General features: G+C 35.4%; 1 protein-coding gene across 2 annotated transcripts; it reads left to right on the forward strand.

Moving 5' to 3' along the window:
• Positions 1-1,061: 1,061 nt before the first annotated feature.
• Positions 1,062-23,103, forward strand: LOC106090151 (protein fem-1 homolog B). 2 transcript variants are annotated; one of them, XM_013256248.2, is made up of 8 exons: positions 17,617-17,732; positions 17,832-17,928; positions 18,185-18,580; positions 20,695-21,507; positions 21,569-21,792; positions 22,464-22,566; positions 22,632-22,758; positions 22,825-23,103. In XM_013256248.2, exons 1-8 carry the CDS (start codon positions 17,725-17,727, stop codon positions 22,986-22,988), a joined length of 1,932 nt encoding a protein of 643 aa, XP_013111702.1. In that variant the 5' UTR covers positions 17,617-17,724; the 3' UTR covers positions 22,989-23,103. The 2 variants fall into 2 exon arrangements, with proteins under 2 accessions (XP_013111701.1, XP_013111702.1); XM_013256247.2 differs by lacking the exons at positions 17,617-17,732; positions 17,832-17,928 and adding an exon at positions 1,062-1,429.
• Positions 23,104-24,155: the final 1,052 nt, after the last annotated feature.

Genomic DNA, 24,155 nt, shown 5'->3' on the forward strand with positions numbered 1-24,155 from the left:
AGAAAATTCGGACATAAAGACGTGCATCACATACATACTGAAAGGCTGGACTCCTGCGGTGTTATATATGTAAGTATTGGAGTTTTTCTTGGTTGAACTTTTATAATATTTGTTTATGCACTTTCGTAGGAATTTCCTTTCAAAAATTTCCAATCCTTTGGCTACTATTGGAGAAATAGTAAACCAGATCGGAAAATAGGTCGAATGGCAACTTTATACAAAAGAAGTTTTGTATTTGTTGGTAAATGCTTGTTGTTTAAAAGGTATGAGGACATCCTTACTATCCATTGTTTCTTCTGTGATGTTGTTCGGCCATGGTTATTAAACTTCAGCAGCTTATTAAAGTGGAACCCCAAGTACTTAATGATTGATTTAATGGGGATATCGACAGCATCAAGCGATAAGTGTAACATTTTACTTTCAGGTACGACAGTTTTGGGGCATTTACGTGAGGCGTTTCTAATACATATGGCTTTCGAATTTAAGGCTTTTAATTTGATGCCCCATGTCTTGTAAAACAACAGAAAGATCGTTTTTAATTTGCACAACAAATTTGCGATTCTCAAAAAAACAATAGCAATAATTTCGCCAAATATAGATCAATTCTAAGTTGTATTAATTTGTAAACAATTCCGATGTGGCTAACGGAATCGAATGCTTAAGCTATGTCCAATGAAGTAGCTGCTGTGCTATTCTGATTTCTGTTACATTCTCTATGTTGTTATCTTCTTTCTCGCTTCAGGATTCACTAATATAAGGTTAAGTTACTTGGCTTAACTTTCTTGAGTAAATCCTGTTCTCGCTTATTCTCTGCTCAAGTACGCACACGTACGCACACAAATTTCTTTGTATGTGTTGGAAAAACGTCGAACAGCTTGATGACAAGTTGGCAGTTAACTCATATTAATTGTGGTTGTTGAACAAATGAGACCATCATATTTGTATCGCCATGGCCATGTGTGAACCCTGGGCAGTACTTTTGCGTACGCAAACATGTCGAATAAATCAAGCTATTTATCCTTATGTGCGAACAGCCATTAAATATTTTTTCGATCTTCGTCAGCTGGCCAACATCTGGCATTCAAGTATGACAGATTAAAAATAATATTGTATAAAATCCTGGTAGACGTTGCGCATAAAATATATAGAAGAAATTTCAATCAAAATTTTGTTTTAAGCCAAGTATTTACGTATGTGCTCCAATTCAGTTGCATTTGACAGTGAAAACGATCTCAGTGAAAAAGAACTTAAAAGAATTATGATGGAGGAATTAACAGATGAACTTCGGAACCTTTTTCCCCAAGAGAAAATTTCAGGATCGCTGGTAACAACTTTATATTCAACTGCGAAATTCAATCACGCTAAACTATTGGTCGCCACCATGAATGAAATTCAAAATGAGGATTTAAAATCGCATTTGATTAATATGGTAAGAAAATGGTTAAGATTGGAACATTAATCATCAAAGGGTGATGGTGATTCAATATATTACCCATTCACATCGCATACACATATGAACATTGATATATTGATCAGCGCTTTTACATCCATACAGTTATATATGTGTATGTCAAACATACATACATATACAATAATTTTGTATTCATGTCGTTTTGCGTACTTTGTTTTTATTTCTTGTTTCAGTGAGAAAAGATCTCTTTGTTTTTGGTGCCTTCCGTTTTTTTTGTCACAATATAATTACGATTTTTCTTAACACGTATAATTTTTACACACATAAAGATTCCTTGCTTCGCAAACAATGCCATGTGTATATTTCATTTTCTTTGAAAATCACATTCTTAAGCTACAATAATAGGACGGCTTATAATCACAAAACATAAAGATAAAATGTTAAATGTTAAAATTAAAATTTTAAGAAATCTATTTTGTAACAGAACATATGGATATATATGGGATATAAATATAGTGCGTATTAGATTGAAAGACAACGCAAAAACTACCTACATTGTTTAGTCAAAAATTAAGATTTTTTGTTGAAAGCGACGATCTCTAAGCTTCTTGAAGATACGTCAGTTCGCAATACCATATTGTTTAAGAATCGAGTTAACTATTTCTGTAACTAAGCCAAACCAGACCTAATGTAGGTAAAAAAAATAGCATTTTTTCATACTACAGAGGGGGAAAATACAGAAAAATTAACTTCTGAATAAAACTACATAAATACGGAATGTACTCAGTAAATTCACTGGTTGATAACCATTAAAAATACTTGACAATCAAAAAAGAGAAAAATCAACGGGAAAAAACATTCTTTAAACAAGGAATCAACGGCTCAGGAGTATGTACGTGGTGGCATGGGGTGGATTAATAGCCGCTTCCTTTTTTCAAAGACTATTGCATTGATTTTTTACGAAATAAATAATTTTTGGTACAATCATTTAAAAAAAGTTTGCTTTGTATGGAGCATTCCACTATCCACAGGCTGCGAATAGTGGAATGCTCCATACGAAGTAGCTGCAACGGCAGTCACGAACAATCAGCGGTATCGAGCGGAGAGTTTCAGTGATAGGTCGTTTGAAGAGGGCATTTTGGGGCTGGGTTTAGCACTCCGCCACTGTGCTCTAAAAATAGTTACCAAATTAATTGTTTACTCCCAAAAACCTTTCATTTGAGCCCCATATTGATATGTTCGGGAAATAAGTGATTTGGGTCTTTCCCACAAACACTTGGGTATGAACTGGATTCCTTTTCTACTCTCAAATACCTTTTACGTGAGTCCCATATTGCCATGATGGGCCAAATAACCTATTTGAGGTGTGTAAGGAGGTTAGCGGCCCCCTAAATACCCGTAACAAAAATTTCAATGCCATTTTCTCAATATACTCCCAAATTGCTTTCATTTAAGTCCCATATAGCCATGAAAGTCTAATAAGCCAATTTGGGGGGTTTTTGAGGGTGGGGACACCTTCCATTCATGAACTTCATTTTGTTTGCCATACTCGTTATCTACTCCTTTCATTTCATTATGACATGAACGTCCAATATGTCTGTTTGGGAGAGTTTTGGGTTGGGACGGCCTGTTGGGTACTAAGACACATATTATAATACCATATTCGTATTCTACTCTCCAATACCTTTAATTAATATATATCGATCGGTCCACTTTTGATTGTGGGTTGTGTTTTTGGGGTAAGAGGGAGGGTGCGCATCCCTTTCGATATCAACAAATTATAAAGCCTAGTGCTCCTTACCATATTCGTAATCTACTCTAGAATGCCTTTCATTTGATTCCCATGTTGTCATGATCCTCCAAAAAACCTATTTTAGGGAGTTTTGGTGTTGGGGCGGCCCCCAGTTACTTGGACCTAATTTTTAATATGAAATTCGTACTCCATTCCTGAATGACTTTCATTTGAGTCCTATATATTGTCCTCTTCGGTCTACTTTTATTTTTGGGTAGTACATTTTTGTTTCCTTCCAGACCAACCTACACAATCTGTGAAAATTTCTATACGGAACAAACAAAAAACACAAATAGATTTTTGTACCTTACACCTCCACTGTGGTACAGGGTATTATAAGCTTGTGCATTTGTTTGTAACGCTAAGAAAGAGAAGAGCTAGACTCATTAATAAGTATGCCGATCGACGCAGAATCGCTTTCTGATTCGATTAAGCAATGTCCGTCTGTGAATCCATGTACAAATCGTATTTGTTGTTCAAGCGTCACGAAATTTTGCACATGTCGCTTTTTTTTGGCTCAAGGATTGATTTTGGTAAAAATCGGTTCAAATTTAGATATAGCTCCCATATATATGTATCAACCGATTTGCACTTAAATGGCCGTACTAACTACAATTTTCAACCGATCTGCATAAAATTTGGCATGGATTGTTTTGTTACTGATCTTGGCATATCTGCAAAATTTCATCAAAATCGGTTCAGATTTGGATTAGCTCTCATATATATTTATCGCCGGATTTGCACTTATATGGCCGCAGCAACAACAATTTTCAAAAGATCTGTTCGAAAAAAGTCTGTTCTCAAATACATTTATCTATTGCCGGAATTTATAAAATTGTAGGGTAGGTGTAGGGTATTACCTAGCGGCTCTGCCCGACTTTCCCCTTTCCGTACTGGTTATAAGTAAGACTAGCATCCTGGTGGTCTGCTTCGCTACCCCAGTTTTGTTTACCCCTTTTTAGTGTATAACTTCCAAAAGCCTAGGTAGGCACTAAGTTTATAAGATTATGATGTGTTGTAATAATTGCGTATAGAATTAAAGAAATCGGTCCCCTTCTGTAATGACAGTACCAAATAGTAACAAGAATAACAATACATCAGAAAAATCATTAAATGACACTATATATATTGTCAAGGTTTAAATGAATCGCAATTTTGAGCACTTTAGCTCAATTTGTAAAAAAAGCACCATTTTGTATGTTTTAGTAACTATTTTGCACTTTTTGGTATCAAAATGTACGAATTTTTATTGGATCGCCGCCCATTATATATTTTCTTCACATTAATAAAAAAAAACTTTATTTCATTTGATTAAATTGCAGATAAAATACGAAATATATTGCTGAAAATTTTTTTGTTAATGATCCAACGCTTCTAAAAAGAAGAAGAATTGTCGTTTATATTATGAGCTATTTTCGTAGTCGGCGATACCATCTGTAAAGAGTACTTAAAATAATATAATTTTCATACATATTCAAAATATATCGTAACAAATACCAATCTCGTAATTTTGAGTACAACACCACGATAACTAAATCCACATTTTTATACTCCGGTCTTTGCCAATGTCAATACAATCTCTACATGAATTTGTAAATTGACTTTTTAGCTATTATCTTTTTGGCAACACTGGTTTAAAAAGCTCATGCACGCTTCGTGCTTTGTTTCACTGTCAAATATCATCAGTTTGGTCTATAATTTAACAATGAATCGTCTTACAAACGAACAATGCTTGCAAATTATTGAATTTTATTATCAAAATGCGTGCTTTCGTAAGAAAGTTCATCGCGCGTTTCTTCGGCGAAGCTCATTTTTGGTTCAATGGGTCTATAAATAAATAGAATTGTCGATTTTGGAGTGAAGATCAGCCAGAAGCATTGCAAGAGCTACCAATGCATCGAGGAAGTCACAGCTTGGAGCGGTTTATAGGCTTGTGGCATCATTGGACCGTACTTCTTCAAAAATGATGCGAATCGTAACGTAACTGTGAATGGTGAGTGCTACCTTGAGATGATATCTATTTTTTTGCCCAAAATGCAAAAGCTTGATTGCATGACATGTGGTTTCAACAAGATATTGCCACATCCCACACATCACGGGTAACAATGAACTTATTGAAAGGCGATTTCGTTGAACATTTTACTTCACGTTCGGGACAATTGGCCGCCTAGATCGTGCAAAATCTTGGAAAGAGTTTGCTAAAATTGGACTAAGCTGATGGTCAACATTTGCATGAAATAATCTTCAAACATCAAATTATAAGGACCGTACTATCGATTCAAATAAAGTTTTCATGAATTTTTCTGAATTTAAAGTGTTTTTTTTTTTTTTGAAAACTTTCCTATAGCTCTTAAAAATTTAACAATTTTAATAATATTATAAATACAACGTTTACAATCTATAATGTTCTGATTTTTTTATGTTTTACATTATTTTAGGGTAACATTTTTTGCAATAAATTTGTTTTACTTAAAAATTGTAGTTAAATTAATTTATATTTTATGAGGAGAAAACACGCACAGGAGAAAAAAGACTTTCTTTTTTCTGTGTTAAGGCAAGCACAGAAAAAATGGATATCCCGGCTTAATTAAGAAATTTGTGTATTCAAATAAAACTTTTGCTGAAATCGGTCCTACAAAGAAATTTGTATTATTAATAAACGATTTTGCAATTTGGATATTTCAATCCGAATATTTCCATTTAGCGGTTACCAACTCCATAAACCAATATATATGAAAATCATTTATTCCTTCAAAAAAATATTTAACCTAATTAATTTTAATTAATAATTACTATTTTTCCGGTAATAAAAAATGTTTACCTCAGATGATTGGTATAAAAAATTAAGTATTTGCATCGCAAAAAAAATTTGTCTTTTTAGTAAAAGCTAAATACTTATTTTTATTTCAAAATAAATAAATAGTTTACAAAAGGAAAGGAAAGGATTGTTTTGCTGCTGTCAATAATCTCTTTTTTGAAAATGCTTCAAACCAAATTCATTAAATGAACAATGTCTGTAGGTAGATGGAATTTGTTGTTCCATTGGGTATTACCTTACCTCCTTTTCGCTTCCTCACGCAAGCCGTCTCTCTAAAGAGTAGGTAAAATGAAGAAACAATTTTTGTATTGAAATAAATCATACTGAATACCCACCTTAACATTTCGCGTATAATAGCTTCAATTAGTTATTTGTCACAAATTCAGTAATACTAAGCCAACTCGGCCTGCAATTCGCATTACACAGTATAATTAACGTAAATGTATAACAAACTAATAAATACGATAACAATAAAGCATACGTTATGAAAGAGTCAAAAACACATTATAACATTTATTTATTGGCTCCCCAGCCACAAATACATAAACATGAAAAATAGGAATTTCCCAATTAGCGTAATAACGTGAAAGATGAAATAAATAAATTATGAAAACCCAAAAGGATACCAATCATGCCGATTCCACAACCACAAAATGTCTTAAAAAGTTTTAATCGAAGAATATTGTTAGAATGGGAAAAAATTCGCAGCTCGGCCGGCAAAACATTTGACATCTAGCAACACGAACAATGGAAGATCTTTCAAATATGGTCCCATAAATTCTCGGTATATTAAGCTGCGGGCTTCTACTCAAACGGGGAAATTGAAAATGCTCGAAAGGGAAAGTGGCACACTAGTTCTAAAGACTTTATAAAAGAAATATAGAATTCTGCTATTTACAAAACTGTCAAAGGATGTTGCTAAGAAACGTACAACATACTCAGATATATGCTTCCAAATACGAATACGCCCCAACCCCAAACTGACATATTGGACGTTCATGTCAATATGGGCTCAAATGAAAGGTATTTAGGAGTAGATTACGAATTTAGCATACAAAATCAGATCATAATGGAATGGTCATAGAAAATGTATGTACTTTTATATATTAAAAATATATATGCATATATGCCGTCATCTGCTGCCGCAAAGGCATCTGTATCACTGTTAAGAAGATTCCTGTTTGAACCGTTGCGTGGAGCGATCGTTTTGTTTTTTTGCTCCGCAAGAATATTCTGTAACTCGTAATAGGTACAGGTATAGGCGTTATCCCTGGCGATCGATGATCTGCATCGGTTTCCCGTTGAACGTTAGATCTAGACAGCTGCGGTGGTGGTATCAGGCAATGGCAAGTTGTCTGCTACTGAGACCTCGACAGGTGAAGTGGCTGCGCCAGTTTCTATTAGCCGAAAGACGACTGGTCAGCAGGGCCATTTGACGAAGATACCTTGTTCGAATCTTAAGGACAAGGCCGAACCTATTTTATCTTCGCATGCCTATAAGGCCATCGGCCTTCTCTGGCAAACCAACAGCGGTTGGAATAATAAAAGGCGCATCCTCTCATGTTTATTGGGAGGCATGGTGCGAATGATCTTAAAATTCTCCCCGATAAGGAGAGAGTCTCCGGCACCGAAATCAGCCAAAATACTGCGGTCACCTCGAGGACATCTCTTGCCCAAAAGAACTAAGGCGAATATGGGTCCAAGAATCTTTGCCAATGTCGCTAAGAACAGCTTGGTGATGGTAGTTGTCGACAAGGGGAAAGAACAGGGCTGCATACCTAGAGGCTGATGGCGATCGGAGACATGCAGTATTCTTACTAAACTCCGGCTGTCTCGCATACCTCAACAAGTTAGGGGAATGGAAGACAGAGCCTGTATTCTTGCAAAGTGTATTCTCAATCTTTTTCTTCTTCCGTCGCTAAACACTGAAGATTCAGAAATAGCCAGCCTTGCAATTAATAAGTCTCATTGCTGGCTGGCTTCCCTATAAATAGCACACAATTGAGTTGTTGGTTGAAACCACTTCTGCGGGGAAAAAGAGAGTTAAATATGTATCGGATGATATGTTGTTGTGGCAGTAGCAGTGTGTGGTACACTGAGGCGGCAGCCCTTGCCGATGAAGGAATTCATCGGGTCAATCCGGTACATACAACCGGCTGCCATGGGATCGGAAGATATAAGCGGAAGGATATGCGACTGAGAAGTGTTGGATGGCCACAGCTTCTCTGATTATTTTATATTAATTTGAGCCTTGCTGAAAATACTACGGCTAACAAAGGCGGATTGGGCGGACTTCATAAGCTAATAAAATCATATCTTTTTCCCAACTTATTACTGCCTTCAGTGAACAGAAGGAAGTTTTTGTTTTTGTTTGTAAAATTAAAAATATACTTCTTTTTTATTTATTTCAAAGAAATGAGGCCAGCGGGTCCATCTCATATTAATTACTTACTCCAGGGCATGATTTGAAATTGGTGCTATGCCTTTTTTTAAAACCAGGCGTAATGAAATATTCTGATCGACAGTTTTTGCCAAATTTGATAGTCGAATTCAACATACGTAACCGAAAAACGTAATAGATTGTTCGTCTTCGACAACCATAATACCGTTTTTTTAGAAGTATCGAAATGCGAAATGAGGTTGATTATTTTTACTAACGCACTTAGGATTTGGGTCACGTGATGGATATATAATTTTTGAAGTTGTAAAAAATGGATAGTGATATAGTGTCTGCTTTTTTAGCATACATTCAATGCAAGTCAGGGGAACTGAAAAGGTGTCCAGTGCCAAGTTGGACTGGATAGGTAGTTATCGATATCTTGCAATAACAGTTATTAACACGTGCTTTGGAATGTATTATTGAAAAAAGCGGGACATAAACCAGGTGATCTGTTTTATTTTAGTTCTATAAACCAGGTGCTCTGTTTTATTTTTGTTCTATAAACCAGGTGCTCTGTTTTATTTTAGTTCTATCCAGTGCAAGTCGGATGTTCGGGATAGAATTTCAGTGCAAAGTTATTCTGGAAAGTAATCGATATCAAGCGAGAACAGATATTAATAACTGATAATTCGTGATTTGCATATAGTACTACGTATTACTACATTAGTAGAGGTGACGATCCTACTCCATAGGACCGATCTCCGTGGCAACGTTATGGCCATTGGTTATTTAAAGGCGCCAATAACTCACCTTGCCATATCGAGTATCATCGGCACTCAGTATTTAAGAAAAACCAATCCCATGGCAGCCGGTTGTACATACGGATTGGCCGGTTGTACATACGGATTGTACATACGACGACAATCATGAAAGAGCTGGAGTTTTTAGACATCAACACTACCCTAAGAAAGTTTATCGATAACACATTCATTAAAGGATGCATTACGGCAGGTTTGGGATCTGTAGATCTGAAAATATGGGTCAGCAGCGGAATACCTCAAGGAGGTGTACTGTCTCCTCCACTTTTGAATATAGACATTAACAATTTATTATTGTCACTGGAAGAAAAAGGTGTAAAAGTGGTCGCGTATTGCAGTTAGTGGAAAGTTTTCCAGTACTCTTAGAGATATACTTCAGGAAGCTCTAGTTGCGGCAGACAGAAGTAATTCTGCCTATGCCTATGATAGTTCCTGTCTCCATGGGAAGACGAGTGAGCAAATGCCACTGAAAATTGCGGAGAAGAAGAAAATGTGCTGGATGAAACAGTCTACAGTGAAACTGAAAAGTTGGTGCACAACCAGATAATATTCAATCGGTATTAAGACGAAGTGCAAGGGGGTACATAATTCTAGGTCTAATATATGATATGATATGATGAATTGTAATATTTTTCCTGAAAATGACTCCCATCCTGAACAGGTCCATCTCGTTATAACGAATGACGAGCCTATTACACACAGTGAAGCTTTACATGAAGTGTTGGTAACAATTGGAAGGAAGCCATAAACTTGGGAATTGGTATATTTGCCGAATAACAAAAAACCTCTGTGTGGGTTTACAAGATTAAGAAGAATTCAGATGGATCTCTGGAGTAATACAAAGCTCGCTTAGTCATAAAAGAATTTTCCCATATACAAGGTGAAGATTATAACGATAAGTATACGCGCGCATCGATATGCCACATTTCGGTATATGCTATCGATGGCTGCCAAGATGGGACTTATGAAAATCAAATAGATGCAATCTCGGCTTTCCTGCAAGGTGATCTAGGAAAAGAGGAAATTTATATGGTGCACCCGGAAGGGTTTGTCGATCAAAATTCACCTTATAAAATTTGCCGTTTGAAAAAGGCGCTCTATGGACTTATGCATAACTGTTTTTTCAAATAACCCTCATTTGGTGAAGAAGCTGAAGAAAAAGCTAATGACAAGATTTAAAATGAAAGATCTTGGTGAAGCTGGCAAAATTCTTGGAATGCGAGTAACCAAAGGCGAGGCTAAAGTAGCAATAAAGTAGCAATAGATTGCAGATCCCAATCAAAAGCTAACAAAGGATATGTGTCCTAAAACAGGGGAAGATGGGAATTGCATGGAAAATATTCCATTCCGAGAACTAGTCAGTTGTTTGCAGAATTTGACACAGACATAAGATTTTCGGTCAACATGATTAGCCAATTTTGTGAGAACCCAGGAAAGGACCATTGGGTTGCCGCGAAAAGGATTCTGTGACATCTTAAAGGAACGAAAGCAATGAAACTAAATTATTTAAAAGATGCACAAGCAGGGGGTGTCGCGCTTGCACGGATACGAATATGAACAGGATGGGTCCGTGCAATAGGGTCGGCAGTGGATGAGGCTAAAGAAATGGCCAACGGTGTCGCTCGCAGATTTTCAGAAACCTAACCATCAAGAAAACTCGGCCTAGAGGGTCGTTGGCAGCCCCAGCATTATTAACAAGAGATAATGGAACTGATAACCCTCCGATGACGATCTATGGATTCAGAACACGGTTTACGATTGGAACATGTAACGTCAGAACTCTCTCAGAAGCATTGAGAGTTTACCAAGTCCAGAACGAGATGTCAAACTACAACTTAGACGTACTCGGTTTATGTGAGGTACGATGACCGAAATCCGGAACTATGGATCTTCTACAACTTAATTTTTTCAGGCAAAGAAATCCACCGAATGAATGGGGTCAGTTTTTTTTTTGCCGAAAGCAAAGCGAGCTATTCTATCGTATAATATTATATCTGAACGCATCGTGACGGCAAGATTAAATTCAAAATATCTATAGTACAATACTACGCGCCAACGAACGAACGCTCTCTACCAAAACAAGACATTAAAATTGCTATGGAAGATTTAAAGCCAAGGTGGACAATAACAAGAATAATCTACAATCAATCATAGGAATGCAAGGACTTGGCGATACCAGGAATGACAATGGCGACAGATTGGTTGATTTCTGCCCAAGAAACCGGCTCTTTATTGGAGGTACAAAATTCCCCCATAAAAATATTCACAAATATACTTGAGAATCAATTCAATTCATTCAATTGTAAAATTTGCTGAAATAGGATTTATGAAGGAAATTGTATTATTGATAAACAATTTTGCAATTTGGATTTATGAAAAACTCAAAAATCCAATTAAATTGGTTATTATCTCAATTAACTATTCATTTGAAATTTGTCATTTCCATTTAAATAGCGATTTTACTGTTGTAATAAAAATAAATAATTGATAATTTCCACATTAAAAGAAAACTTTTTATTTCATTTGATTAAATAGCGCATAAAAAAAAATTTGCTAAAAGATTTCTTTTATTCAACCGTCCTTGGCTTCTAAAGAGAAGAAAAATTTTCGATTCCATTTTGAGCCTTTCTTTGTTGTCAAAGACACCGTCTGTAAAGAGTATTATTAATAACTTATTTTATATACATACATATTTAAATGAATCGCACTAAATACCAAATTTACCATTTTGGGTGGAATTCGTGGTTCTCCCGGGATATTCGTTCGGCTATTCACGTGAGGAATATGTCGCATCGCAGGTGGAGACGTTTCAGGACGCCTGAGTTACATGATGCCTTTCGCTCAGCAAGAGACCATGTCAATAAGTTGATTAAGATAGCCAAGAAAGACTACTATTACAGACGCTTTACTTCTGCAATAGGCTCCAAGAGAACGTGGAAGGTTATTCGAGACATAGGAATTGGGAAAGATACTACTAGATATTCAACAAACTTGAACATCAATGGGCTTAACGATGCTTTTGTTAATTTCCCACAGATCCCAGTTGATCCAAATTTCAATGGCTTCAATGTCTCCCCCTCCCTCGATGACGACTCTGGTTTTGGCTTCAGCTGTATTGGTCCCACCGATGTCCTTGAGAGCGTCGCGACTGTAAAGTCTAACGCTGTCGGATCTGATGGCATTGATCCTAGATTTGTAAGACTCTTGTTCCCCCTTATTATTCCTCATGTAACCTATGTTTTCAATAGGATTTTGACCACGAGTTACTTTCCATTAGCGTGGAAACATGCCAAAGTCATCCCACTGGAATATAGACCAATTGCGATTCTTTGTTACTTGTCAAAGGTCTTTGAGAAATTGTTGTATTTGCAAATGTCGTCTTTTGTCAACGAGAACTCTTTGTTATATGTGAGACAGTCCGGGTTTCGACCTAACCACAGCTGCGTAACTGCCTTGGCAGAGGTCACTGAGAGGATCAGGGTCAATTTGGAGAATGACAAGATAAATTTCCTTGTTCTTCTTGACCATTCTAAGGCATTTGACACTGTGGATCATTCCTTGCTCTCTGGGCCACTCAGTCGGTTACTCCGCTGCGGCTTAGGTCTCTCTTGGCAAAGACTTATCTTGTTCCTGACATTCTCTACGGCTGTGAGTTGTTTGCTAATTGCGACTCGGTAAGTAGACGTAAGCTAAACACTTTTTTTAATAGCGTTACTCGTTATGTATTTGGCTTGAGACGGCGCGATTCCATCTCTGAATACTCTTTATCTCTGTATGGCGTCTCCTTACTGCAATTGTTGTTCCTAAGATCGCTTACTTTCCTTCATAAACTGATATACACGCAGGCACCACAATATCTGTATGGATTTATTGATTTCGCCAGATCTACTAGAGGTAAAAAAATCATTCCCAAAATGTATCGGAGGCTTGTTTCTGAATGGCATATGTTCATATTCGCTGTACGTCTCTGGAATTCTCTTCCTAACGATCTGCAATTACTCAGTAACTTGGCAACATTTAAAACCAGACTTTGGAAACATTTTACTGCATTAAGTTGATGAACGTTAAGACTCATTTATATATTTATTTTTATTCTTCTATACTTACCTTAATTTCTTTTTTTTCGGATCAACTAAGTCTACTAATTCCTCTTTAATTGATAAATTCACTTTTGTTTTTTTTTTCTTTTAAATTCAAATCTACAAAGCCACAATTATTAGTTTTTTCCGTAAGTTATTCATTCAAAATCTGTGATGTATTGTATAGCTATAGATTCTTAGTTTTAAGTGTTTACTATGTATGTACAATTGTTGGAGATATTACCCGCACTTTAATTATAAGAATTTTATATTCTTGTTGTGCGGGTGTAAATAAATAAATTACAAATTACAAATTACAAATTACCACCAAATCTAGATCCACATATGTTTTCTTTCATCCTTAGCGCCCAAGTCAATATTATCTATATATGGATAATGAAATATTAACAAAAAGTAAAATTAATAATATGTATTTATAAATACCACGCTTATATTCTACAATGTTCTCCAATTTGTTGCATTTGACAGTTATCCATTCTATTTGTTCGCATACGGCACTTTTCTGCATTACTCTATTTCAGTGCTAAATTTGTCACATAAAAATTGTTTAACTTTAAAATTAAAACAAAAAAAATATTCATTTTATGTATGTATGTGTCTTTATGTGATAGAAGCTAGACATATACAATATTTGACCTATTCGCCCTTCTTTTCGCATTACATATGTGTGTTAGGGAACACAATATAATCTTGGTCAATACACAATTTATACTATTAAATAACAATTTAATTCGTACAATTAAAAATGTATCCAACGTATGCCTTATTTGCCAATCACTGGCCGTGATACAAAAAATATCGAATTTCTCTACCTAAAATAATTAAAGAATTATTAAAGTTTGAAAAGATTTTTATGAGTCAATACCATGTTTAATCGGTAAAATTTAGGTCTATATTTTTCTGTGAAGCCATTGTGAGCATAAAGTTAAATCTCGTAAACCTAAAGGACCGCGAAACAGTGCGCGAATTCAAGACACGATTAACGGAGAAGCTGCAAAATATCACCCATACGTGGGCCGACATTACAGCAGCATGTACGGGATTATCCTAGGGATTTTCCGACGATCTCAAAAACCATGGATAAGCAACGAAACTATAGAGGAAATAAAACACCGGAAACGTCGACGCAACGTTCTGCTGCGGGCAAAATCAAGTGTAACAAAAACCGCAGTCAGGGCTGAATATCGCGCCTCCGCCTCGCTGGTCAAACGCCTAGTTCGCAAAGACAAGCGAATATATTTTAATATGCTGGCAGAGCAAGCAGAAAATGCAACTATCATTGGAAACATGCGTGGTGTTTACGAGACAATTAAACAATAAAGCGGACACAATATAATAAAATATGAGGACGGATCGGAATAAATAACACCTCAACAGCAATTGGAGCGATGGCTCGGTTGCTTCAGCTCCGAACGACCAGCAAAAATGGATTCAAGCTCCGATCCAATATACCTGCTGAACCATAGCTCAAGCGATCATCATAATAATCAGAGACGTCTGAGATGCAAACGTGGCGCCTCGGAGAAGGGTGAACTCACCCATTGTAAAAACTGAAGTGGGATTACATTGCTAAACTCAATAAATAATGTGATGGCAATGCTTCGGCAGCGTATTGGGTTGCCCAAAAAGTTATTGCGGATTTTTTAAAAGAAAGTAAACGCATTTTTAATAAAACTTAGAATGAACTTTAATCAAAAATACTTTTTTTTAAACTTTTTTTCTAAAGCAAGCTAAAAGTAGCAGCTGATAACTGACAGAAGAAAGAATGCAATTATAGATTCACAAGCTGTGAAAAATTTGTCAACTCCGACTATATGAAAAATCCGCAATTACTTTTTGGCCAACCCAATATTTCGCTTGCACTTGACAGCATATTATGGAAGGAACAGATAGGTTTTCGGCCAGGACGTTCTGGTCTCGATCACATTAACTCCATGCGCATAATCACTGAACAGTCTGCAGAACTTAATACACACCTATACATTTTATTCATTGACTTCGAGCATGCATTTGACACAGTTTCGTGAATTTCAATGTGGAGCACGCTGTTGTATAGAAATGCTGAAGTTTCAGTCCGCTTCAATCGAAAAGAGAGTCGACCTTTCGGGATCGATAAAGGGGTGAAGTAGAGTTGCCGACACCATTTTTAATTTTGTTCCTCGGAAACATCGACTACGCGGATGACAAATGCTTCTTTGCGCACCGCTTTGGGTACATAAAGGCGAAATTGGAACGATTGAATGAAAATGGTGCCAAAGTAGGCCTGAAGAAAAACAGGAAAGACGAAATTGATGAGGATAGGAACATCAAATTTAACGCCACTCACTATAAACTACCATGTCATTAAAGACGTTGACAACTTCTCCTATCTTGGGAGCAAATTAACAAAAGACGGAGGATCGGAAGCAAGCATACACGTACGTATCAACGCTGATTGGGGAAATGATTTAGAGACTCGTCGATCAAGCACAGGATATATATTTTTAAACATTCAGAAGCTACGGTTTCGTCGAGTTGTTATCTACTACTCAAGAAGCTTTGTTCTGGCGTGGACTACGCACACAATGAACACAATTCCAATTTATTGTGATAATCTTAGTGCAGAGCTTCTAGCGAAGAGGAACGCGGGATATTCACCTCGTAGCAAACACATTGACATCTCCGATATCACTTTGTGGGAGAAAAGCTTGAAGAAAATGCCATTAGCCTACACCATGTCGGAACGCAGGAGCTGATGTTCCCAAAGATTAAAATGGAATCAAAGAAGGCTCCCCAATAATTCTCGATTACGGGGGAATTTTGGAATCAAGTAATCTTTGAATTATTTTTTTGTTTTATGGCTTTGCTTGCAATTGTAATGTAATTTGTTATTCTAAATAAAACTACTCTAATCAAGAATAATGTCAATCCCTAAGAAATAAATAAATGCTAAAAGTGTTGGTATCGCCTTGTGCTGCTGCCAAAGTAGTATCACATATGTAATTATTCTTCAACCAACCAAGAATTGCACTACAAAATTTAAGTGTAATTCAGAAAACACCTTTGTAATTCAAAAATTGCATTAGAAATTCGGATATTCCATTTGAAACTAAAAATATTTAAATTGAAATTCCATTTCCAGAATTACATTTGAAATTCAGATATTCCATACTATCAAGAAATAAATAAATAAATAAAATAAATCCAGAAATTTCATTTGAAAGTAATATATTTCATTTGAAAGTCAGAATATTACATTGAAAATTCAGAATATTTCATTCAGAAAAATTTCCTGCTTCCCCATGCTAGTGCTATGTATCCATTACTATGGAGGGTTAAATGAATTAAACAACGATAACCATATTTAAGATTTCACATCTAAAACATATTTTCCTTGATGAACATTTCAGAACACGTTAACATTGAATGTTACAACATTTACAAATTGCCTTAAAAGAAATTTAGTACATATGATCCTTAACAGAAATGTTACACATAATGGTCATCATATGGACATTCATGCCGATACACTGCGTTGTAAGACTGAGGGTTAAATTTAACAAACGCACACATGTAGGACAAGAGTACGGCACAAATACGTGATAGTACCCTCCAAACATTTCGAAGTGACTTTCTCACTCCCTCCCAGAATTGTCACTTTTTAGGCTCTTTTGTATGATAGTTTGTAGAAATTTCATGATTTAAAACAACAAAATACATTACTATCGAAATTCTATCATTCACGCTTCCCTAATTAGTTTCTCATAATCAACTGTTATTGCTACAAATTTAAAAATAGATTTTTTGTTGTTGTTTTGGACGATAACTCAAAAAACCCCACACAGAGAATGTATGTTTACTTAGCCTTCTGTAATGAAGAAAGACCGGTAGCACAGAGGGATAGCATACGCCTCACAATCGTAAGGTTGGCTGTTCAAATCCCAGTCAGGGAAAATCATTGGAAATAAAATCTTCGATTATTAATCTTAATTTGGAAAAGAAATAAATTAGAAAGAGAAATAAAAATAAGCCACTCTTAAAGGTAAAAAAACATTAGGGAAACAAATTTTTTTATTAATGACGTTGATAATCGAATTTTAAACTTTTTTTAGTCCCTATTTAGTCACTCATGGGTATATATCGCCAAGTGGCACGTTTTCTCCCGTACCGAGACACTAATTAGAGTAAAAAATGATATCGCCTGAGATTGTTTTCAACTTCCTTGAGTGCAGATTTAGTGACTCGCACGATAGAAAATGTTTGGAGGGTAGCAGCTGCTATTGTCCTGTGCATATTCAGTATTCCAACACACACACACAAAAAGAACAATAGTTAATGTTCAGCCATCGAAAATAGAGCTCGTGTCAGTGTCTCGCGCAGTAGTCGTCTTTCCTCCATCTGGTTTATACGTTTTATTGGTGTTGTAATGTCAATGTAGGTATTGGAAACTAAGTAAAATGAGTAAATAAAACAAATTGAAACATATGCGGATACATTGCTTATGCTTTTACTTATCAACTAATTTTCATTTAGAAAGCATAAAAGGACATTCAATTCAGCATGGCCCGGTCCACAATTTTGGAGGGGTTCGAAAACAATGGATTTATCTTCATTTATTACATATCCCGCGGTGAGTGTGCCGGCCTAATATCTCACTTATTACAAATACATTCACAAAGTATAAATTTTCTGCATATATGTAAATATGATCTGAATTAAACTCTTGTGAATTTAAGGATTTCCCTATAAACTATAAACGCATCATACAAATGTTCACTACCAATGACAATTTTCAGAAATTCTTTTAAGATTTCCTTTTTAAAAACAAAATCTATTATTATGGACAATATCGAATATCTACATATGTATTTTTTTTTTACTTTTAGAAATTCGATGAAATTGATGGGCAATCCATTACACCCCTTACATTGGCGGCTACAGCTGGTAACTTAATATATGTTAAAACACTACTTGGACAATATAATGTGGATATGGAATGTGAATGCAATGTCATATTTGATGGTCTGGTTGTGTATGGAGCCACTGCATTGTGGGTTGCATCCGGATTAGGACATTTGCAGGTCGTCAAATTGCTGGTGCAACATGGAGCAAATGTTAACCATAATACAAAGGCCCAATCGTCACCACTAAGAGCGGCTTGCTATGCAGGACGATTGGACATAGTAAAATATCTTATAGAACATGGAGCAGATGTGAACATAGGAAATAAATACAATAACACTTGTATTATGATTGCAGCTTACAAAGGACATACACAAGTAGTAAGTGTAAATTTTTTCAATTTTAATTAAAACGACTAAATTTTGGTTTGTGTGAAAACACGTTTTAGGGATTCAAATGACAAAAGTTTGTCTGAATTTCAGAATCCATTCATTCGATATTTATTTGCATTACGCATTACGTAATTCGAAGCCACATGACGCCGATTTGACCAATTTTTTTTGTTTAAATGTAAAAAATAAAAAGTATAAATTAAAAGGAAGAAAAAAAAATCAATACACTGAAGGATCCCAACTATAAAATTGTAAAAGAATCATTGAGAAATTACTTAAGAAGTTACAATTAGTAACAAAAACTTCTTCTTTTAAGGAACTTGCTTGATTGAATAATTTCCGTTATATTCATTTAACTGTAAGAAATAATTTGACGTACCTTTAAAAAGTTTAAGAAATACAATGAAATTACTGAAGTATCTAAGAATTGTAAGAGCGAGATTGACTCAAAATGTTGAGGAAGTTTTTTACGATACTTGTAGTTGGGCAACGAATAATAATTGAATGTATTAGAAAGAAGTTTGTATAACCTGGCAATCCTAACAGGAAATGATTTGTTCATATAACCACTGACACATGGGAAAATCACTTGGTTACGCTTTGAACGACCAAATGTAAAAGTATTCACAAGCTTCATTTAACTGTTAGCTCCATTTTTCTTATTTTTTCGCCAGTTGTGCCAGAGTATACCTCGATGCAATAAAAAAAAATTTTAGTATTACTAACGCGTGGAATAGGACATTAGAACAGTACTTTAAGTTGACGCAACGCCAAATTAACATATGTGATTACATTATAAATATGGATGGCAAACATAATTTGTCATCAAAAGTGACCCTTAGGTCTTTAACACTTTGGAAAATTCAATTTTCTGTATTCTTTAGGCAAAATGCAGCTAGCTGCTCCAGTGAAAGCCAAAAATATGTATTAATGGACAGAGGTTAGCATGTCCGTCTATGACGCTGAACGCTTTGGCTCGAATCCTGGTGAAAACATGAACAAATTTTCATCGATGGTTATTCCCTCCTAATGCTGGCAACATCTGTGAGATACTATGCCATGCACTGCGGCACGCCCTCCATACTAGGCTATAAAGAGGAGGCCTTTTATCTTTTAGCTTAAAACTTGAATCGGACAGCACTCATTGATATGTCAGAAGTTTGCCACTGTTCCTCGATGTTCGTGGGCATATTTGCAATTGACAATAGACAGCCTGTTTGCGCCATCCATTCATCCACTGATTTCATGGCATAATCGATCTTAGCCTGTAAAACGTCAAGGTTGTGTATGCCACCAGTAAAAAGTTTCTGTTAGTAAACAGAAAAAGGCTTTCTCCAAGTCTAGCGAAAGTAGCGTATCCATTTTGTCATGGGACATATTGCTCCTAATAGAATCAGTCAATCCTACCAATAACATTGAAGTACTTCTCTGATTACGGAAGAATATCCTTTTCGCTCTAAATGTTTTGTTTAGAATATATACCGTGACCTTAGATAATACGGGAAACAACGCGATGAGTATAATTATCCGATAATGTGAAACCGATTTTTTAGAAATTGGGTTTATCGTTTCAAATTTCTATTCGCATGGAAATATGGAGGTTATTATAATAGTATTCACTACATGCAGTAAAAATATCTTCTTATAGAATTTAAGAGGAAGGTCATCATTACCTGATGAATTTGACTTTGACAAAATGCAGCAACCAGTTCGACGTTATCATTTGACACAGAATTAAATTCTGAAAAGGCTCAGCATCATCAACTGAATCAAACTGATTGTTCACAAAACTATTGGGTTGCCCAAAAAGTAATTGCGGATTTTTCATATAGTCGGCGTTGACAAATTTTTTCACAGCTTGTGACTCTGTAATTGCATTCTTTCTTCTGTAAGTTATCAGCTGTTACTTTTAGCTTGCTTTAGAAAAAAAGTGTAAAATAAGTATATTTGATTAAAGTTCATTCTAAGTTTTATTAAAAATGCATTTACTTTCTTTTAAAAAATCCGCAATTACTTTTTGGGCAACCCAATATATAACTTTGATGCGTTTTTGTTATTTGAATCGATTAAAAGAATATTTTCTCTATATACTTGTCCAAAAGGTTGACACTCTCTTGAAGAACGGAGCAAATCCCAACGATCAAGCCTTGTGTGGCGCAACCGCATTGCACTATGCTGCCGAATGTGGTCATTATGATGTATGCCGCCTATTACTGGATCATGGAGCGAGACTGCAAGATAATGAGTTCGGTCTGAATCCAGTACTTAATGCAGCCGAGCGAACTCAAGAGGACGTTGTAAAACTATTTATCGAGAGGCCCGGGTTAATGGAAAAAGAGGATATCATTATTTCTCTGGAATTAATGGGCGCTTCATTTGCAAACGACAAGGACAATTATAATATTGACAAAGCGTACACATATTTGCTTCGTGCAATGGAAATGCGTTATTCAGATGAAGAGAACATTTTAAGGAAACGAGTTATGCCCCCAATTGTGGCGTACGATGATTGGTTTGAGACAGAAAATATTCCTGAATTACGAGCAATACGTCAAAATCATCATTCGATACATATGGAATCTCTTACAATACGGGAACGTATTCTTGGAAAAAACAATCCTGACTTGCCTCAACCAATTGTTTATAGAGGTGCAGTCATGGCAGATCAGGGGCGTTTTTCGCAATGTCAAATATTATGGAACTATGCAATGGACCTTAGGATAATGAATAATATATCAGTTGATCGCGACCTCCTGCGTTTCGCACAACTTTTTTCTCAAATTCTTCGTATGGAGAATGTGCGTTTAGATTTGTCAGAGGTTCTATCTATTTTAGTCAAATGTCAACAGGAAATAGAACGAAATAAATACAGGATTTTACATCCCGGCCCTAAGGATGTTCCGCAAATGATATCAGTAAGGAAATATTGAATTGTTTTTTACTTATTAACCCATATAGACAATAACTTTTATGTAGGATCACAATGAACAGAACATTGCAACCGCATTATATTTGATAAAAATTATAACGAAGCTTGTGGCTCAACAGCCTTTAACAGGGGAACAAAAAAACACTCTTTACTGCACCATAAAGAAACTCATAAAATGTGATATAAGACTGGGCGATGGCCAAACACTCCTACATATGGCTGTGAACGCTGTGACTCCCGTTGATGACTTTTATACAAATGATATATGCAAGTAAGTAAACACATTTTTGGCATGTGGATTAGTATTCCATTATAAACTAAATTTTCACCTATGTCGTATAGGTTTGCGTTGCCCAGTTCTATCTATCAATTGATTGCTATATAAGCGAATTTACCTTATTCCTTAATTAAATGTTGAGAAAATAAACATTAAGAGACTTTAAATTCGACAAAAAAAAATAAAGTTGAAAGTTAGTGTTCAACCTGCACTTGAAAACAAACCAAAAACTTTGGCTTTAATCAGAAAACTATTAGAAAACAACTATTTTTAAATTCAGGGGAATATGATTTTGATTAAGTCTACATTATTTGACATTTTAAATTAATTGAGAGGTGTTAAAATTACAAACATAATCTTTTATTATTATTCATGAAGACTTGTTTCTATAAAAAACTAACACAAAAATGTATGTATGGAGTAACACAAATTTTGGCGACCCGGTAGCCGAGTTGATAGCGTGCTCGGATTGCAGGTGTAGGGGACCTAAAATTGTAAAATTGTCTAAGTGAATATATAGAAAAGACTCCCACCCCAAACCTAACACAAATTCTTATTATTCTCACCCACTTAACACAACAGAAAAGCCCTCATAATTTGGGATGATCTACGTTATATTCCTATATATCGTTTCTATTTTAATATTTCATTCTATTATATGTAAGGTTTCCATGCTATCGTACTGCCCTTCTATTGGTTCATGCCGGTGCTTCTGCTTGTGAAGTAGATAATATGCGTAACACTCCTCTACATACGCTGGTCTCAAGTGTGAGTTAATTTTTTTCGGTCTGTAAGAATGCAAATGCACTCTCAACGATCATTGTTTTTTTTAGTTTCCCAGAGAAAATCTTCAGCTACTACCACAGGCCGAACAAATAACGGAACTTCTTGTGTTTGCAGGAGCACACTTAGATGCTGTTAACGCTCATGGATTAACGGCTGCAAAGATGGCTAATGTCGGTAAGACGAAAAATATTTTAATATATATTATTTTTGGTTTATGCTGACGGTGCTTTATTTTTACAGCTGCTCTGAAAACAATTATTCTCAACCATGAAAATTCATCAATATCATTAATGTGTATTGCGTCTCGTTGCGTTGCAATCAACAGGATCAAATATCAAGGCATAGTCCCAAATACATTGGAATCATATATACAAATGCATAGTACAGAAAAGCAATACTCATAATGGGGCCACATTGCTATAAAAAGCAAAAAGCATTGTGACCGCAGTACAATGTTCATGTCTAAAATTTCTTTAAAGTTTTTTTTATAAATTGTACCTATTTCACAATTTTCAAGTACATACCAATGATAATTATTTTGAAGATTACCATAAATGATAAAATGGAAACTGCTACAGACAAGTCAGAAACGTGTCTGGGAATCTTTCTAATTGAATTTCCACTTTCAAATGCATCCGATTTGTAAATATTAAATTAAAATTTGGTTGCACATATGTACATACAATCCGGGTTGTATTACAAATATTTTCTTAAATTATGTAATGTTTGTATACTTTTTGTTTTCCTAATTTCGTTCTATGACCTAAGAATTCCCGGTTCTTCTTTATTTGCAGAACGCTTTCATTTACAGTATTTTACTTTTTATTTCTGTATATATTTAAAAGAATTATTCACTTATCTCAAAAAATAATGAAAATTTACGAAAAATATGTACGAAAGTGGGGTTTTCAACTAAAACTTTTTTTGTTAAGCCCAATTATTTATTTAAACCAATTATTTATATATCTCAAATATAAGGATAATATAGAAAAATATGTACGAAAATCATTCTTGACATTTTGGTCAAGATTTTAATAATACGTAGGCCACCGTAGCACGTCCGCCTATGACGCTGAACGCCTGGGTTCGAATCCCAATTTTTGTATACTAAAGAGCACGTTGGGCTGAGCTCAACGAATTTTTTCAGCATTTTAATTGGAGACTTTGTTTTGTTAAAGGTGACATAAATGCTGCTGACGAAACGGTGCAGGAAGTAATATTAATAGGAATGAGATCGTTCATTCCAACTAAGAATTTATCGGTTACATCAAAAGATAAAATTTTATTTAACGGGCATGCAGAGATGCTTTCAGATCAAAAGAGGATGCATTTAGGACTTGGCTGAACAAAAATCCCAATACCGAAATGCTGCGCAAACAGGCAAGAACTTCGTGTGCCAGAGTACTTAGACACGAAAAGTTTCTTTGCGAGGGAAAGCAACAGCTTTTGGTCATTCGTAAAAAGAGTAAAGAGCAACCCATCGGCTATCCCAAGTCTTGTTAAGGATGATCAGGTATTCACTGACCCGATTGATAAGGCTAATTTACTGGCTGAAATATTTGCAAGAAATT

Source organism: Stomoxys calcitrans, chromosome 5, assembly GCF_963082655.1.
Source record: "Stomoxys calcitrans chromosome 5, idStoCalc2.1, whole genome shotgun sequence".
NCBI classification, from domain to species: Eukaryota; Metazoa; Arthropoda; class Insecta; order Diptera; family Muscidae; genus Stomoxys; species Stomoxys calcitrans.